The 20,351-nt window shown below is 41.0% G+C and overlaps 1 protein-coding gene across 1 annotated transcript in view; it reads right to left on the bottom strand.

Annotated features, from left to right (window-relative positions):
- Positions 1 to 20,351, bottom strand: part of PTPRR (protein tyrosine phosphatase receptor type R) — a 157,790-nt gene that overhangs the window by 40,550 nt on the left and 96,889 nt on the right. Inside the window, exon 6 of the mRNA XM_074825441.1 lies at positions 19,878 to 20,140. Within this exon, the coding sequence (XP_074681542.1) occupies positions 19,878 to 20,140 (263 nt within the window). The remainder of the gene's footprint in view (positions 1 to 19,877; positions 20,141 to 20,351) is intronic.

Raw genomic sequence — 20,351 nt, 5'->3', positions numbered from 1 at the left:
GGACTGCCCACGCCTGCAGGGGAGGCCAGTCCCCCAGCTCCACTCTGCTTCTCTAGGAAAACATCCTGTTAGACTGCTTTCTCACAAAAACTCTCCTGTGAAAGCACCTTTTCTGACCACAACTAGCTATTTATTCCGTGGAAAAAAGCAGTCCCTCAAACAGGTGGCTCTGAGGGCGTACATCGCAAATGCAATCTTTTGAAAACAATCCAGAAATCCACAGAAGTGTGCAATGAAGGTCTCCAAAACTGTTTAGGCTACCTTGGGTTGAGAAATGGGTAGCGATTTACACCCAGGCATACTTCTGGGAGAGCCTACTGAGATTTCCTAATATAGAGCAAAAGTATTTGTATTGTTCAGTAACAAAGTACAGTGAAAATATTAATATTTTCTTTGGCTTTTATATTGTTACAACTGACAGTCTTGGCAAAAAAGCTATTTCCTTTTTAAAAACAACAAAAGATATACCTGATCTAATTATAACTTTGAGTTTACAGCTTTTACCATTTATGGGGATTATTGACGAATACCAGTGTTGAGAATCAAATAACTTACTCTGGAAAGAAGAAGGAGTTTTTAGCTGTGTATTTAACACATTAAAAGCTACACATTGAATAAAAATTTAATATAGGTCAAAAAATAATTACCTAAGGGATAGCAGTCTTTTTAGAATGTCCATAAGAGGATATACGCTAGAAAATAGCTCTGAAGGTGATTCTTCCATAAAAACAGGCATCTCAAAGAACGCTTTTGAAGAAGTATGCGCCAGTTAATAAAAAGATTTTATTTTAATAATGTTTACATTACCAATACTAACTATTACCAACATTAATCATGCAGACTTCTTTATTGCATTCAAGACCATGCTAAGGAATAGGGCTGAAAACAGGACATATTGCCTTGTCTTGAAAGATGAGGGAGGGCCTGAACCCACCATCTGCTTGTATGTCCTAAGAGAAGATGCTTATAGTCTCAGATCCTGCTCTGGACTCCTTGGATTCTCTGTGTTCCTCCAACAGTTAAAATGTTCACTTTCTGTAGAAAAGAGAAGAAAGCAAGAATTCTCTTCTCTTTTACTGCCTGGGTGGAAAGAGGTTAGGTAGTGAGTCCACTTTTTCCCACCTTATTGGAGGAACTGCACAAGGCTGGCCACAGAGCAACAAGGACATACCACCTAAAGCAAAGCCCATCTTTGGGAACTATCCCTTGTCTCCAATAAAGAAATCACAATCAGACCAGTGACACTTCAAGTCAGACAACTCGTAATACTTGGACATAGAGAGATATATATGTGTATCTCCTGACTACATATGGGTATCTTTCCATTTCAAATTAGAGTGAAGGAGCCATACACATGGGTTTTCCCTTATTTCTGAATATTTACAACCCTTTTTTACCTTCTAAATAACTTTATATTATTTATGTTCCCAATTTTAATAGTCTGGGCCAAATTAGAGAAGATTTTGTTATGAAACACCTCCCCCAGCATCTCCTCGAGGTTATGTCTTCATGGGGAAGAACATCATGTGAGGAATCTGAGGAACTGCAAACATTCGTGACAACACTACATTAAAATCAGCATAGACTAACTCTTCTGAAGTTTCACCAGCTGGGACGGCCACCTCATCACTGGGTATGCAAATAAATACAATCAGGAAACCACTTGTGTCTGTGTATTGTCTAGTATCCCAGAGGGAGCTCTTACTACATACTCATGGCCCTCTTTTCAATTGGGTAGTAGGAACAAGTCCACTGATCAGAATCCACTGGAATATTTTTAATAATACATTTACAGAAGCAGATTTTATCACAGACCAAAACAGATTAATGCAATATTTGTTTGAAAACTCTCAAAAGGAAGCTCCACCTGTCCACCTTGGAGGGCCACCAGGTTACTAAAGCCTATTAATCATTAGTGAGGTCATTTCCAGGTCTTCCTTGACCCTAAAATTAAGCCATAGCTGGTGATTATGAAAATCCAATTACTCAACTCGTTTTCCCAGTTGTTTATTTAAGCTGGGTAATTTCTTTAAATACACATTCCCATGTTTATTCAGCACTCCTGAAAAATGCAACGCCCAGATTCCTGGTCCTCGGCTTTTCATTCTCTCTAGTGGTTTTGGAAGCCACAGCGACTGCTGCTGCCCTCCAAGAGCCATTGCCCTCCGACCCCGGCATTGCAGACACGGGATGCGCTTCCTTCTGCACCCTCGGCCCTTCGTCCCTCTGCCCAGCTTCTGCAGGCCTGAGGCGGGAGCTGTGTCAGCTGTGCAGGTGGAAGGAAGCCATTAATTAGAGGGAAGAGCAGCTTCTGGGGAGCAAGTTTGCTTTGGGTCCTCAGATCCTGCTTGTACAAGGGGATGCTCTGCAGGGCTACCCTCCCTGGGTTTTACTGCAGGGATGATGGGAAAAACACTGTGATCCCCTGTGCGTTTTGTTTCTCTAGTGCTCACAGGCTAAGTCTAGACATGGGTCTTGATTCTCTTCCCTTGCTGGTCCATCTCATCAGCAAATGCACTGAATTCAGGTGGGTTTTGCACTGCTGCAATTACACTGGGAGAGCACAATCACGCATGTGGTTTCCACCACTTACTACCTTACTGGTGCCAGACTTCACCTCCTTATCTAGTTTTATGTTTCAGTAGAGTAATGCACAGGAAAAAAATATAAATGTGTAAAAAAGGACAATGGAAAAAAAATATAGATCTCAGCTTTCCTGCTGTTTTAGCAAAATAGCTAAGAGAAAATATGGTCATGTAGATGAACAAACTGTGGTGAGGTGTGAAAAGCACAGTAAATCAGAAAAGGATATAACATTTTTGTTGCTATTAATCCTGTATTTCAATATAAAATAAATAAGAACAGGATACTGCATAACTCCCACTGATTTAATTAAGAAAAATCAATGTTGAAAAAAGAAAAAGTAGAAAAGCAGAAATATAGAGGGGTTAAAATAATTGCAAAGGACTGAACATACTGCCGTTTTCTTTCAGCCTTGGGTAAACAGTAGCACAGATCTTCTAATATATGACTGAGACACTTCTTCACAAATCCATATTTATAATATCCATTACAGTCAGTCCTCAGAAGGTTAAGAGATGACTCTCATTTGAAGTGAAATATAATTTGATAAATTTTAAAGTAACATTCACAGTATTGTTGCTTCTAGCAAGCATAAGAACAGTTTATATACTTTTCACAAATGCTTATATATGAGTCTTGCTCTGTACATGCTAGCCTGAAATACATATCATCACCTTGTACTGCTTATATTACTGGATGTCTTGCAGAAGTAGGGCTGAATGAGAATATGGTTATGTTAATGGCTGTGGTAATCTCTCCTTTTTTTTCTAACCATTAGCATACTATCTCAAACAAGTCTTCTAAGCATGTGGTAAAACTTCATTGCTGACCACCCAAACTTGAAGAAAAAAGATTAATTTTTTCCTAGGTCTACATTCATTTCTTGGAAACGTAGAGCTCATAAGTTTCAGTTTTCTGTTGTGCTGCAGCACATATTAGAGAACATTCTGATAGAAAGCCCCACAAATTCTGATAATATACAATACCCATTAATGTAATTAACGTCTTATTTACTCCTACTTTCAGCAAAGGTCAATCAATACTATCAGTATTAGTTTAAGAAATTATGAAAATGCATTATGTAACTATGTGAATGTCATCCAAATAAATAAATATTTGCACATAGTACTTATTGCATATAATGTACTTTTTATTTTTATACTTCTAGGTGCCCTATGAAGCCTTGTTATGCATATGCTATGCTTGGCAGATCCCTGATGATAACTTAGTTTCCCAAATGATCTTTGTCTTGCTTGCTAACAATTCTGTGTTGCCATTAGTTTTCACTTGAACAAGTGCTGCAGCTTTTAGGAACCCACTCAGACCTGGGGTTATCAGTACTTTTAAACAAACCAAACCTACATCACACCCAAACTGGAGTACTCAAAAATCAGAAGCTGCAGTCAGCCAACTAACAAGGTCAAAGAAGAATTAGTGTTAGAAACAAAACCCAAGGTTCCCTAAATCTGTGTAATTTCTCAAGTTACCTGAAGTCATTTTGCAATCAATTGTCATAGATATTCTTCTCTAAAGCAAATGAGTCTTCAACTGATTTCAAGATTCACTATTATTTATGTCAATCATGTACTTAAAAAACAACAGCAGAGAAATACAAACTGATTTTGATAGAAGATCTGTAACTATGAATATAAAATGACTGATTGACTTTGCATTAAAGAGTAATATGCATTATGGCCAGTTTAAATTGGTACGGCCCGATACCTTGAAGGAGCTATTCCACTCAGCTCATGTTTGGTCATTCTGCAGCAACTTTACTATGCATGAAAATAACAAATGCAGGACCAGAGTTCCACCTTCAGCACTTTGGTGTGCAGGTGGTCAAAACTTGATCTTCCCCCTTCTCCTGCTATCCCCTGACATACCAGTGCTACTTAAAACAGCAGAAGTTACCTACTGACCTCCTATCATGCCTAGGAACAGTGGACCTCTCTTTTTTTATCTCCTCATTTCCAAAGCCTTATTCCTCTCACAGATTAACCTTCCTCTGGCTCTGATTTTTCCTCTCCAGAGAGGAGATCCTGGACAGAGAGGTAGATATTAGCTCAGTGTTTTCACAAGCATGCTTAGCAATTAAATTGTTAATATTACTGATATTTATATTATTTCTACTCTGCCTCACAGTCATCTGCACCCGAGATGAATCCTGTAGCCATTTATGTGGGCAGCCCAATCTCACCAACCAGAGGACCTCCTTTACAGTGGAGAGGGAGTAATCTGGATATAACACTGAAGCTAATACCTATCACCAGAAAGCCATAGATGGAAGACATTTAAGCTCAGGACTATAAGGGAGGCAACAGGATGAAGTATGCTGATCCTGTGCATCTTCTTGGAAAGACTGTCTGCCATTTGTGCTCATGTTTGCTCTATCACATGGCTCTCCTCATAGTATTCCAGTGTTGCATTATTATTGTTTCCCACTTATTTTTCACTTGAAAAACTGATGCTTCCTGCCTCTGACTCTGAGGAAGGGGTCTGGAAGTGATGACAGCAAGCTGTGTGCCTACTGAAATGAAACGAGGGATGTATGGCTGCTGTGAGGCAAGACTTCCAATCCTCTGCAGCTTCCTAGCTACAGGAAACCTCCTGGCAGCACCTGGCAGCATCCTCCAGCCCTCTCTGAGTCCATAGAAGCTGATCAGGAACCTCAGCTATAAAGTTCAAATAGTTTTTCTGGAAAGTGAAAGCACTTCATGTTCTCTCCAGAGGGTCTGATCTTGTTCCCACAGCCACAAGCGAGAGCAGGCCAATACCTCCAGCACTAAATTGCAAACAATTCTCAGGATCTACTCACAGCTCAGCATGTCAAAATGAACTGAGGAAACGGTTTTGACAAGTACTTCTGGACTAAGTTTTAAGCAATCAGTATCTGGTTAGGACAGGAATGGCTCAATATCCTGTAGAGGAAAACAGCTGACATGAGAGTAGTTTCAACTTTCCCTCTTTTAATCATGCTTTCTAATGTACTGCCAATTCACTCCTGTTCTGCCCTCGATAAGGCTACACTGCTCGGCTACGGGAACTGACTGTTCAAAAATGCAAAGCTTATACAACCTCCCATCTTTTCCTGTAGATTATTTCTTCAATCAAATTGTATTTTGTCACGCAAACTTCTCTCTCCAATAAAATTTGAATGGTAACATAAATCTCTATTTCTGATTCATATTCACATGTATGTGTTTTCAGCATGAGTGAAAACTGAGTTAACTGTTCAGAAGTAAAAATAAATGAAGATGCTAATTTGTTGTGTTTATTTGAGCTGTTTTTTCAAAGAGCTGAATAAATGTTTACTAATTTATGGTTAAATTGCTTCAGATCGTAGAGTTTTAATTGAATGCAGTCTTGTTTATTGCTATATCCGCTTGCATTGCAGCATTGCTCTATTTCATACTAGAGGCCTCATTGCACAAACATACAGGATGACCTGTTCTCTCTCCAATTAATGCACACGCTAATTTAAACCAAGCTACAATGAATATAAACAAAAGGGATTAAAACAATAGAGAAAGGGAAAAGAGAATGGAGAGGAATAACAATTACCTGCTAGGGCTGCACAGATCAAACAAATGCACAACTTAATAATCTTAGATAATGCATTTATTTAAGGTAAGCCAACAAGAACTGTTAAAAACCCCACATATTCTGTCTGCTGTGTCTTTTGCTTGAAAATTAGAAAAAAAAAATCCAATTTGCAAAATATTTTTTGTCATACTGACATCATCTACCTGGACTTGTGCAAAGCATCTGACACTGCCCCGCATGACACTGCTGTTTCTAAATTGGAGACATGGATTTGACAGATGGACCACTCAGTGGATAAGAAACTGGCTGGATGGTTGCACTCAAAGAGTTTCAGTCAACAGCTCGATGTCTGAGTGGTGAGCAGTGATGAGTGGTGTTCCTCAGCGGTTGGTATTGGGACCAGTGCTGTTTAACATCTTTGCTGAAGACATGGACAGTGGGATTGAGTGCACCCTCAGCAAGTTTGCCGATGACTGTGGTGCAGTCAACACACTAGAGGGAAGGGATGCCATCCAGAGGGACCTGGACAGGCTTGAGAGGTGGGCCTGTGCAAACCTCATGAAATTCATCAAGGCCAAGTGCAAGGTCCTGCACATGGGTCAGGGAAATCCCATGCACAAATACAGGCTGGACAATAAGTGGATTGAGAGCAGCCCTGTGGAGAAGGACTTGGTGGTGTTGATTGACAAGAAGCTCAACATGACACAGCGATGTGCGCTTGCAGCCCAGAAAGCCAACCGTATCCCAGGCTGCATCAAGAGAAGTGTGGCCAGCAGGTCAACAGATGTGATTCTCCCCCTCTATTCTGCTCTTGTGAGAACCCACTTGAAGTACTGTGTTCAGCTCTGGGGCCCCCAGAAGAAGGACATAGACTTGCTCAAGCATGTCCAGAGGAAGGCCATGAAGATGATCAGGGGCCTGGAGCACCTCCTTTATGAGGACAGGCTGAGAGAGTTGGGGTTGTTCAGCCTGGAGAAGAGAAGGCTCCGGGGAGACCTTATAGCAGCCTTCTAGTACCTAAAGGGGGACTACAAGAAAGCTGAGAGGGACTTTTTACAAGTGCATGTAGGGATAGGACAAGGGGTAATGGCTTTAAATTGAAAGAGGGTAAATTTAGATTAGATGTAAGGAAGAAGTTCTTCACAGTGAGGATGGTGAGGCACCGGAACAGGTTGCCCAGAGAAGTTGTGGCTGCCCCGCCCCGGAAGTGTCCAAGGCCAGGTTGGACGGGGCTTTGAGCAACCTGATCTAGTGGAAGGTGTCCCTGTCCATGGCTGGGGGGTTGGAACTAGATGATCTTTAAGGTCCCTTCCAACCCAAGCTATTCTATGATTCTATACTTGTATGAGTTGCCCCTCTGTGATTACAGTTCATAAGCACCTCCATGATGCCTTGGAGGACCTGTAGCCAGGCACCATCATTTCCCATTTAGATCTCTTGTCCAGGTGCAAAGCCTGATTATTTTTTCTAGCACACACAAGGCTCACCTCTTTGATAAGCACTACAGAATGCCCAGAGGGTGCTTGCCTGCAGTATTCATAGAACTGTAGCCTATCTTAGAGAAGTGAGCTAATAAATGAGAACAGAGAGATGCAACACTACAGCAATAGCTACTAGGAAATGTTTTTATAAGACTGCTTAACTGAGATATTTTTCTATTTAGTTGGTCAGCCCTATGGTAAACAAATAAATAATGGACTGATCATAGATTGTTCAGCTTTTAGATGAAAAAAATGTTTGTGGGTTTGTTCTTTTCTCTTTTCATAACAGGAGCCTTATCAATAAGTCCATTAGCTTCATGTGTTCCATACTAATTAATCTCTTAAGTACCTCCATCCAGCACCTGCTGCTCATTTAAGGAATATAATCTACAACCCTTAAATCCTAACAAGCAAATATATAATCTATTCACACATTAATGTCCTTCAATACTCTTTTGAGGATTTAACCAAAACCAGCTGAACTGGAAAAAGACATGGGTAGGAGTATTCTTAATGTAAATGGGCAGTATCTTCAGACAGTATCAGTAAGAGAAAATTAATTTTTATTGTGACTTGAGGACTAATCAGTACAATGAGTTCTTTCCTGGTGAGTTTGCCATTTGGGAAAGACAGGAAGGAACATCTGGGAAAAGAGGCGTTTACTATACCCTGTCAACCTTAAGATAATAAAAAAGCACATTCCTTGTTTATTTGACTTGGTCTTCATTATCTTTAAACTACTGCAAGTGTCACACACAAGACTGCCAAGCAGACAAATGAATTGTTAGTGCACTTTGAAGAAATTACTGAACAGCAGCAGTTCCTGAAGAATTTAAAATCTCCAGACCCACAGTATTGCTCAACAGAGCTGCGCCACCTATGGACTTTTCTAAAGTGTGCGAGCGAAACTGCTCCACTCAGTCACAGTGGACAAAGCATCTAAAGCTGCCTATACAGACCAAAAATCCTTTTAGCTCATACAGCTTGGAAGGCACAGTCCCATTTCCAGAGTGACTTATGTGCTTAAGTTACAGTATGAGTTGATGGGATTTAGGCTTTTCGAGACAGGAACCATAGATGCACACTCAAGTTTGCCATTTAGCTGCTTCTTAAGTTTCTAGAGCTGACATCAAAGCGAGGTACATAAACCTTTCTCTCTTCCCAGCTTTTTTCTTCTTGATTCACTTTAGTAGTCTGGCTTTCCAGCCTTGCTTTCTATGGGAAGGTTTGCTCAAACAAGTGTGGAAATGTGCAAAGTGCCTGTATTCCCTTTGAAAATTAAGTTTAGGCTTGCAATTTGAAATGGAGCAATGCTTGAATGCTTTTAAAAGACAACTGTAAATGTCTGCATACCGAGGCGTACTTTATTTTGAACTTCAGAAATTAGACAGATCTTCTAAAGAGGTATTGCCAAGCTGTACAGTCCCACTTAGGGCTGAGCAGCCAATGAGGAACAGACAAGTAAGTGACCTGGAGCTTCTTTCTACAGAGCTCAGCAGATCCCTTGAAGGCCATGGTCCTGGCCACTGCTTGCCTTCATCACAGATGTTCCTATAGGGGAGTGCATAGGCTGGGCTCTAGAGAAGGGAAATACATCTGTACCTTTGCCCAGCAATGATGGCATGGGCCAGAGCAAAGGCTTTCTGGATCTACTCTTCCTCATGCATACAATTGATGAGTCAGTACAGATTGGAAATTTCAGAGTGAAATAATTATAATTGCTTCAGATTCATAGTTCCCTATTAGGAAAGGAATCATGGCATTAAGAAACTTAAACCACTTGATTTAAATTCACTTCCATGAATTTGAATAGAGGAAGGAAATGTGAGCACTCCGATAAAAGCAGTGTTCCTCTAAATGCACCTTGCATTATGAAATAAAGAGAAAGGAGGAGAAGTCATATCTGAAAGATAAACCAAACTCCCTCCCAATCTGACCTCGTCCCCATCTATCTCAGTACAAATGCTCTAAACACACAGGGCTCCATACAGCTAATGTAACACAAGTGAGATTAACATACATTGAAGGGAGTGATGTAGAAATATGAATGCAAATTTGGTGTACTATGTAAGACCAAAGGTTGACCAGTATTCTGTTTTCAGCAATGGCCAACAAGAGGAGGTTTAGGGAAAGAATGCAAGAACTAAGCAAGAAAGCAGGAATTACTGAATACTTATTTAACATTGATACTTATTTTTAGTATGCCCTCCAGCTTCTGGCAATCTGTAGTTTAGGTACATCCTGAACCAAAGTTTTCTTCTACATCTTTGTGTCCAGTGTCTTCTTTTCTGTGATTTTTACTTCAGACATCTTTCTTAGCCCACCTTATAACCTCTGCACTGTCCCCGGTCAATAAGCTCCATAGCTGGGAGCCAGGCAATAGTGAACACTAGATGTGGGGACTAGAGGGATATTTAGGCCATCTACATTTGGGAAAATCCTTGTGATGAAGCAGAAAACATTTATTTTATTCTAATCTTATCAGTAAATTGCAAATGCATTCTCTGTAGCCAGAGGATTACCTCTGGGATTAATTACAACACCAGCTTTCTGCTTTTCACAATGTTGCCTTCTTTTTCAAACCTATTCAGTATTGTGCTCTATGGGCCAAATTCTCTTCCCAGATATCTCTATAAATCCACTGAGACAAAACAAGCTAAATAGAGTCTAAAGTGAAACAAGATCATGCAAATTGAATTTATTAGCTGTTGTGTACTTTCCTTCCGTTCTGATTGCTTTCCTTCATTTGTTGTAAGGCTGCGCTGTTACATCCACTATCAAGTCCAGGGAAAGGAACTGAAAGCCTCTGGACTATGCGGCAGTCCTCTGGTGGAATTCGCTACAACTCAGGAAGGATTTGAGACATCTCAAAGACAGGAGATGCAGCTGTCAGGGGGATGGTGGGAAGTGGAAGCACCAGCCCTGGCTGAGGGGCAGGCTCGGCTGCCTTCTGTCCCACACCAGCCCCATCTCTCACTGGCAGCACAGCTTTCCAGGGAGCTGCTATTGGTCATCCCGAAGCATTGGGACAGAGTTCCCTAGAGAAACATTGTAGTTAACGACATTTTTCTGTGTGGGAATTATATACAGTACTTCCCCTTCTGATGCCTATCGCATATTTGAGCAGTTATTTGAAGTAGCTGTGTTCTGTTTTGTTCCTCTTATCAAATCACAGTATTAATATAACAGGGATAATTATAGCTACCATAAATTAATAACAATACACACAGTTTGTTAAGCATCAAAAGTATATTCTTTGATAGGGAACATAATGAACAGATGACTCTGTGATAAGGGAAGTCCCTGTCCCAGAAAGAAATATCACTGTTGTAGCTTCTTACAGACTCCACCAGTTAGAGCACTGAACAAAGAGTTCAAGAGTCCAGGTATTTTATGAAGGTAGAGCACTGATTTGCAATATTGTCTTGAATCAGTCACTTAACCAATTAATGTCTCACTTGCCTTACTGTGAAAAGGTGAATATTTCTGTTTTAATTTGAGGCATTGGCCTTTTTCAGATATTAATAGGAGCATTCAAGAACACTTCTATAAAGCCCCCAAATCTCAAAAATCAACCTTTCTTGTAAATTTCAAACCCTTGTATATCTGATAAAGATGTTCCCTTCTACATCAGTTGTTTATTTTACTGGAATCAGTACCTTTGGGTTCTAGTCAAGGACTCATGAGATGCAGTGGACCTCATCCTGCTTATAACCCAATCCCCTAATGAAACTGGTTCTCTTCTCCCTCTCTTTGTCCCTTTGCATGGCATTTCCAACCTGCTGATGTGAAAAGGCAATGTATTTGATTGTAAATGTCACAGATGGACACATCCTGCTATGGGCTGAGCCATGATACTCAAAGCATCCAAGTTCAGCTGGTGTGCATCTCCTCACTTTCCCAGATGTCCCACTCTGCCTGCACATTAGGACAGCTGGTGAAGCAGTCACAGAAACCCTGCCTGGGATGGTTGACCACAGAAACAAAGCAGAGGCAGAGAGGAGCTGAGGAAATCAGTCACTGAAAAGCTGTGTTGGAGTTGAACCCTCTGACCAAATGGCGCTTAAAAACCCAAACCTGCTGCTGGACAAGACAAGGAGATTACTCACACAACTCAAATTACTCATATGCCTAGGGCAACAATGGTTTGTCTGATCCTAGGCTTGAGAATCATTTAAATATTAACATGGATATTTCCCCTCAGTTTCTTGTGCCGTGTGTTACTTTTCAAAAGATCAGCTGGACAAATCACTGCAAAACCACCAAAACTGTCTACCAGATGGCGGCCACTGATTAATTTGTCTTAACTTAAGCCAAAAAGGAAGAAAATGCGATGGGTGGAGCAGTAAAGACAAGCACAATCAACATCCGACCAAACAGGGTTTCCTGTCACCTTGGGAACGACACTGATTGGCACTGTGGTTTCCTGTGTACAAGCTAAAACCAGTAGCAACTGGAATAACAAGAATAAACACCAGATAAGAGACCTGGGAATACAATAAAATTATTACAAAATTCCTGACTAAACCTCAGAAGATGGTAAAGGGAAAACCAAGGGTAGGCATGGGCTGCGTGCTAAACTGAGCACTCCCCGGCATTTGAGAGGACTACGAAACTGCACCAGAAGAATATCTCCAAACAAGAGTGGGCTAATTTGCCTGAACTATCCACTCCCAGAAATGAATGGAAAAAAAAGGGATGTGGGACGATTTAAAGCAGAGATGGTGCTAGGAGCGGAAATATACCGTCTACCCACGCTAATCTGAAGTACTTTGCAAGAGGTGCTAGAGACACAGGGAAATGGACTGTGGGTGTAAGTTTGGGCGATGGTACATAGTTATTTGCATCTATTCATTTAGATTGTAACTCCCACAGAGTTTTGCTTCAAAGAGCTCTAACCACAACCAAAACACCTTCTCAACCAGCCAGGAGTCAAACAGTTAAAATACAGTTTTTAAAGGGTCTTTGTTAGGCTGGTGCCTGAGTTCACTTCCCCTCCAGAGAAAGGGGACAATTCACATTCCTGTCCTCTTCCTACACTGCAGAGAAGCAAAGATGTCTGTAATGGGTTGGACAGAACAGACATCTGTGCAACTCAGAGGTCCAGCGCTTGCAAAAAGTTTTCAGACTGTGCACTAACAGAAACATTACACAAATGCAAGTTGGAGGTAAAGCATTACTCTCTAGTCATGAATCCACGTGCTAAAACAGACTTCCCAGGCACTGAGCAGGAGATCCTTAAAGCTGAATCCCACTTCATGTTCTCTGTTACTTAGACCAGTTTCTCCCACCTCAGTAGCCCAGGTTTTCAGCCCTTGCCTTTACCCTGTCACCCAGGGTGCAGGTACCAGCAGTCATAGTGTGGCCTTCCAGCTAGCTGAGATGGCCTGAGGAGGAGGGAAGCCACAATGCTGGGCTGCGAGGAGAACCTGCACTGAGGGGAACATTACTAAAAGGCACAGTCCGTAAGCAGCTGCCCACGATCAGGACTGCTCCCCTCATGTCAGCTGCTACACCAGCTGTGCACTTCTTCATGTGCAAGCTACATCAAGAAAAAGAAATTAAACAGCGCCAGGAAACAATCCCAGGCACTGAAACTCACTAATCAATATTGCTGTGTTTCAAGCCCTGCAGCCCTGGCTTGTTTTTAGCCTTTGCCAACAAGACTGCTCCAAAACAATTCACTGGCAGAATTGGGAACCAGCACATGCACAAACCATTCCCAGCAGGCAGTCTGCATCCAGCCCCCGCTCTTTTGGAAGTAAAGGGAGCTTGGCAGTATGGACACAAAATAATCTCTGCTAGCTGGCCTCAGTGCAAGAAGTGTTTCTGGGTTTACTGAATTTATTAGTGCATCTTAGAGACCAGGACAGAATATAGTTGAGAGGTCTGCCAAATGAGAGAAATACATTTTTAGGTCCTTTAGAAAGTTTGTTTTTTGTTTTTTTTTGTTTTTTTTTTTTTTTTTTTTAAATTGTATTCTCTCACTCTTTGTAAATTATGTGAACAAATGGACTGTAGGACTCTTACTGTACTTCAGGTTAAGGTTCTCACCTTTGCTACATCTCTTCAGACAGGCACACCAGCCAGCCACTCTCAATCCAGTTGTTAGGAGCGCAGCTGAAGGAGGTTTATGTACCATGTCCAAAGTGCTCTAATGAGTCGGTGGCAGAGACGAACTGGAGCACAAAAATTCCTGCCTCCCACCTCAAACGCAGTTTACTGGTCCCTGGTGCTTTGCAAATTCCTTCTGATAGGATATCACCGTAAAATTGTTCTCCAGCTAGTACTTTTGTGTTGGCACATAGCTCTGCTTTGAACAATTACACTGACATTTTCCTGAAAACAATCCCTAGGATTTAAATTAAGAATGCAGAAAGCATATTCAGCTCCACACAATAGGGTAAATTTATCCTCCAAATCTATGCAAAGCTAGTATATTTTAGCCAGGAAATTCAAGGCCCCTTCCTGTAAATATATTAAGTTCCCATGCTTGTGTCATAAACTACAAAACCTGGCATGTTTACAGCAGTGCAACTGCAAGGTGCTACCCTCTGAGCATTACTTGAAATGATGACTCACAATGGACAGTTTTGTATAAAGATTACAGATCAGCAACACCATAATTATATTTGCAGCATCTGCGCTCTGTGATCTAAAAATCAGAACAGAACCAGAGAGAATTGTTGGAAATTTTTCTCATCTATTAGAGCAGAGATTTGGTTGAACAGTGATATCCCAAGATGCAGCTGCTGTTATATTAATGAAGCAAAGAGCACATCAGGTTTTTTACCCTGGTTCCAACATTTCTTACGAGGTTTTATTTGGTATACAGTATTGTTAAGATGATGATTCATTTTAACAGCTACCGCTTTTCTAACACCAGGAAAACAGGTATTACAGTTAGTGTTTGTCATCCACAGCATTTGTCATCCATATGGCAATTGACAAGGCACAGAAACTGTATAGGTGGCCGGAACAGTAGTTTAATTTGTGTGTCTATGCTGAATAACTAATAAAATAGAGTAGTTATCAATATTAACATAGGAATTTTCTTCCACCTCCAAACTTGAAGCCCAAAACTGTCCATGATCTTCTCTGTAAAGATGTCAAATACAAGATGTTTCTGAGGAAGGATGCTAAAGGCAAACAGAGAACAATAACTGCTCTCGTTATTTGTCTGACTCTGTATGTGAGTACCTCTTGCTAATACATTCCTGATTCAAACTTTAGCTTTTGGCAGTTACACAGACTACTATGGTTTATCTGAATACATCTTTTTTAATTATTTAAAAATATATTGGCTTTCTTTTCCATCAGAATATCTCTTTTTCTCATCTTATATGGAAGTGGACAGAGGTGAGCATTTAGCAGCTTTATCATGCATATTATTTTAACTTTTATTTCATGATACTTAACAGTGAACTATACTCACTGTATGTCAACTGAATACTTCTTAGAACTGGAGAAAAGAATTCTGCTGTCAGTTTACAGGCATCTTCAGGATGGTAAGAGAAATCTCACTGGTTACAGTCTATTAACTGTGGCATAGATTTTTTTATAGTATTGCTCTGCTTTGTGGGGAAAACTAACATCATGCATAGTTCTCACAGAGTTCAAGCCAAGATTCAGTCCTATCTGTTATGTTTGTAGGGAGTTGACACTGACCTAGGTGATTTTCCCGCTACTATTCTCTATTCTGATGCTTACTGATTTTCTCTAGAGCTTGCAGACTTGGTTGCACAGTTTATGTTGAATGATGTCAGTGAGCAGCCCTCTCCCCTCCAGTTTTGCTCACACTGGCACTGCCTGCCTTCCCTTTCACAGAGTATCTTCTGTTTTACTGTGTCCCAGCAGTGCTTCCATACTGTTGCAGAATTCTTTTATGTAAACATATTTTATTGTTTCACTTATCTGCCAGGTTTTTGCTCTATTTGCCAAACTTTTTTTTTCTATTATATTCTCCACCCTCTTGTATTTATTTGCAGAGAAAAAAAAAATCAGCACGAAGCACATGTAAAATGTTACTTGGTTTAAATGAGAGTCCTGCATGCCCCTAGAATCCTGATATGTAAACATGATGAGCTCTCCCTTTTAGACAGAATAATTTTCCAGTGAATATGTAACAGACCAAGAAAACACAGTGCTGTGATTTTTCCCACTGATTATTTAGATGTAATAGCCACAGTTTTAGGTCCTTGTGGCTATGATGGAATACAAAAGCTTGAGAAGACTTTCCAAAGCACAGTTTGTGCTTTTTAACACACACAGTGGAAGAGCTATTTTCCACATTTCCTTTTCTTCCATGTACTTTTGCATGCTAGATAGTAACAAATTTGAACAAAACAGTATATTGTGCACTAGATAGTTGAAATACAGTTGTCTTAGTCACAAATCATACTGGAACTAAAACTCACAGCAGCAGCGGCTGGAGGAAAAGTATATCCAGTTGTAAAATAAGTGAATACTGTGCTGGTGTGGTAACTTATTTATATTTATATCTTCACCATGCCTGTGTTTTAACAACTCACTGCTTGTACTAAGAATTTTCAATGCTTGACAAGTCAGTATGAAATTTAGAATATCACATCCCACTTCACCAGATTGTGATTTTGGCTGGGACCATTGATATCAAGATGAATTTTGGACCAACCAGCAGAATAAAAGGAAGCCTTACTCTGCTGAAGGAAAAAGTATATATTATTCATATAAACCTATAAAAGCCTAAGTAAAAAAATAAACACTGATGCAATATTCATGGATATGCTCATGGAAGAGAAAATGGTCATTAACATCCAAAATTCAGGCATCGGTACTATGATATTGTGACAGTTCATTATCGAAGACACCCACGGGAGAACATTAGCTCTCCCTCTCCTTTGGTCAGTAACAGCATTGTGTGGGTTGCCGATGGAAAAGGTCTTTGCTGCAAAGGAGCAGCAGTTGTGAAAACACCAGAAGAGAGCAACTTCGAAGAATTCCATACTGAATGATCTGGAGGATGCCAGAAGGCTCCGAAGACAGCCCTTCACTTGCCTGCCCCAGCACCTATCACTAATTGTAATAGAAAGGAGTCAGTGCCTCTTTGTTCTAACAAACAGCCCTATCACCCCCACACCTGTCAGTCCATCCTCCACTCTTGGTCAGCACCACTCCATCGCTCCCTCAACAGCACGTTGCACATGGGCACACATTCGTGATCAGTATCCAGGAAAATAACTCGCCTCCTGAGGCTGCTGGTCCATAACCACCTTCTCTCCTCCAAGTGCTACAGGCAAAGAGGAGAACATGCAGGCCACTCGTCCTGCGCCCAGACTCACTCACAACTTCAGGCAGCAAGGCACCAGCACTGGGGTATGTGTGTGTCACGTAAAAATAATCTGCGGCATTCTACACATTTGATAGTGCAAATATTCCATAATCTGCTGGGGAAGCTGTATTTTATAGAAATAGCTGAGTAAGAGCCTTTTCAGATACGCGGAAAAAAATGTACATGGACTTGGCTCTAGTATTCAGAAGCAAAATACATTTTAAGAAGCTGGACAAATTCCCAGAAACATTTTGATCTATGCACAGTTGTCCATTAACAATTTGTCTGCCTCTGTACCAGCCAATGCTATTCCTATTAAAAATGGAAAGGTTCAGATGGCCAGATGCAGACGTGGTGCTTTGTGAAAACTAATTTCCACCATAATTTTGCATTCAGATGTGCTCCTCAAAGCAGCACTTAGTGTGCAGAGCAGGGAAAGCTCGACGGGCAGGCATCATCCAACTTTTCTGCCCCATCCCTCAGAGATACCGTCACAAACTTTCCACCTAGATGGCTAGGCACAGTGGTTGGCTCACTCCCTGGTTTGGCCCATGGTCCATTGATATCTCTTTGAAGAGATACAGTTTGGTATGGATCATACTAGGCATACTAGGATCATACTATGGATCACCCTTAAGGAATCAAATGAGGGAGTTTGGGTAGTTAGAAAATACTGCTCAGGAACCACTGTCAAGCCATCTGGCCAAAGGAATCTCAATGCTAAGTTTGTCAAGGAGCCCCCATATCCACACTAGCCTGCCAAGAGCTTCTTCCCCTGGCAGAAGCTAAAATCAGGGTAGCAAATGTTATTGAATGGGTGCCGCCAAGCTGTGGCTATGAGCAGGAGGGGACCTCCAGGCTTGATCCCTCTCCATACTGACAAAAGAAGGGCTGCAAGCAGACTGTTTTGTGCAGTGTGTTGCTTGCAGTGTGCAGACCCATGCTGTAATGTCCGCTGCTCCCATGTGTAATGGGATGGCCCAAGGTTGCCTAGTGCAAGGTGGTTGTGGGGCAGAAAGGTGGAGAGGTGTTTTAACTGTCCACGTACCTGGTCATTAGATGACGTCTGAGGCAAAATGTGTTGCTGCATTATTACTTTTTGCCTCCAATGCTTCTGTGTGTCAACACGTGTGTAAACTTGTTATTAGTATAGGATATAGTAAATAAATAAGAAATATATATATATAATAGCTATAATCAGAGGAAGAGAAGACAACCTACCTATTTCCTAAAGTTCACTCCCTCACATCCCTAGACCTTCGTATCACTGAGCTTGAAACAAACGTAAACCGCTATTTCTAGAAGTGGACTTGGGCTGATAAAGTGTATGTGTTAAACATAACAAAAAGAATAGCAGAATGGGATGTTATCACAGTTGTCTTCACTTTTTCACAATGGCCTATTAGTGTTTTTTTACAGTAGACACTGAAGTGCTCAGTTCTTTCAACTTCTATTTCCTTAGTAATAAGCTGAAATGCTTGGTTTATTTGATCAAACATCAGATTAGTTTCCTCTTTGTATCTCAGCTCTCCATTTGGACACGATCTGACTCAGAACTTTGTCTTCCAAAGGATGAAATTTGATTTAGGAGTATTAAATGCTGAGTTTCTATCTGTGGTGGTGGAAATTAAGATCCTAGATCAATCGTTTTTATTTTCTTTGAGCAATGGAAAAATTTCTTCCCTGGTCCTTAAGTACAAACTCCCTCTACAAATTCCTTCACCCCAATCCCTCTCAACTATTACATATGCTATGTTAGGTGCTAGGTATTACAAACTATCTATGTGATCCCCAGGCTCATGTGCTTTATTTCTAGGGTCTTGTGGAATGAGAACAACTATCAAAACATATTTACTCGCTTCCTCCATTCCTTACTTTTTAACTGCAGTGATATCGCTACATATTTTATGACAGCTCTGCCTTTCAGCATCTTTCACTCATGGAGCCTTAGCTCTGCCTGTGGCTCATAAAGCCATTGATAAAATCTCTGTTATTGAAATCCTGTGGTTCAGGCTGAATTGGGGTTACTGCTGAACTCTGAGAGTCCTCACAGACAAGGCTCTGCTTGGTCTCCTTTTCATTCTGATTTCCCCGTCATATCTGTGTGGCATCTGTTCTTTCATTTATCATCTGTGCCAGGGTAGAAGAGTTCAGTTGCAAGGCTGCATGCTACATTAGTTATTCAGAGCACTGATGCTTTATGAATGCGGCCTGAGCCATCAGGTGAGAAATCATATGTGTTCTAACAGAGGAGAGACAGATGTCAGTGTGTATTCTCCTGTGGGAAGAATAACTAGTTTTATGAAAAGAGCACTGGCCCAGTTTTTGAAAGGTAGAATGAGTGGCAAGGTTTTATGCCCACGTATTCTGAGGAGATGCACACAAGGGTTGGTTTCATTACTAATCACTTCTTTCTCTTTTTTGTAAACCCTGTAGACCTTGGACTGTATCCCGACCATCATGGAAAGATGGATTTAAGAAGAAAAAATATCTAAAAGTGATAATGGAAACACTGTATGATGCACTCGGTGTCAATATTTCTTCTTTCTAAGTTTCCCATGTGCTAGGGACTCCCTGACAATGAGAATGTCCTTTGCTAACAAAACATAACCAGCTCATGTGCCCTCTGCCAGGATCTCCAGGATCAAAACAGGCAAAAATCAATGGAAAATGCAAAATTATTTCTTTGGGGAAATTATTGAAAAGGGGAAGAAACAAATTAGCAAAAAGAATTGCAGTACTACAGTTAATCGCAGCCCAACCTTCTGGACCTTTGCTCATATGAAAAGAAAAGGAGGGAATACCCATGAGATAGACATTAACACACCAAAATCCCACTTCTCAGATGTTCATAGGGTGAAGTCGTCTCCCATTTATGGACAGAAAAGACACATTTGAAATCATGCAGCATGAGTATAACAAAGCAGAATAAATCCTGAATGTGCTGGGCACCACCCTACCTTTCCTGGAGCCCCACAGGTTTCATTCTGAAAGGTGATGGACTGGCACACAGAGGAGGTTTTAGCTCAGGAACACATTGGCCTTGAGGGTCCACTACAACATTGACAACCTTTGGAGCCTGTTCAGGCTGGACCATGCTGTTGGTGGTCTTATACTCGGACCGAGATGTCTGCAAGGGAAGGGGCGAGAGGTGGATCTCCTGCTTCTTTTCCTTCTCTTGTCTCAGTGACAACTGGATCTTCTCCTTTAACCTGTACAGAACCTACCGAAATAAAGAGGAAAGCCCAATCTCAATTCCCTGGTAAACAAGACAAGGAAAGTGTCACAAATGCTGGATAAGCTTGCTATATGTGGTTTTCATTCCTAGAAGGTAAGCCACAAGTTGTGTTACACGGTGTTTCCCACAACACGATAAATATTTCCACTACATAAACCACAGTGTGTACATGTGGGTGGTAGGGATTTTAACAGTT

This window comes from Strix aluco, chromosome 5 (genome assembly GCF_031877795.1).
Source record: "Strix aluco isolate bStrAlu1 chromosome 5, bStrAlu1.hap1, whole genome shotgun sequence".
Classification (NCBI taxonomy): domain Eukaryota; kingdom Metazoa; phylum Chordata; class Aves; order Strigiformes; family Strigidae; genus Strix; species Strix aluco.
This window is presented reverse-complemented; position numbering and strand designations above follow the sequence as displayed.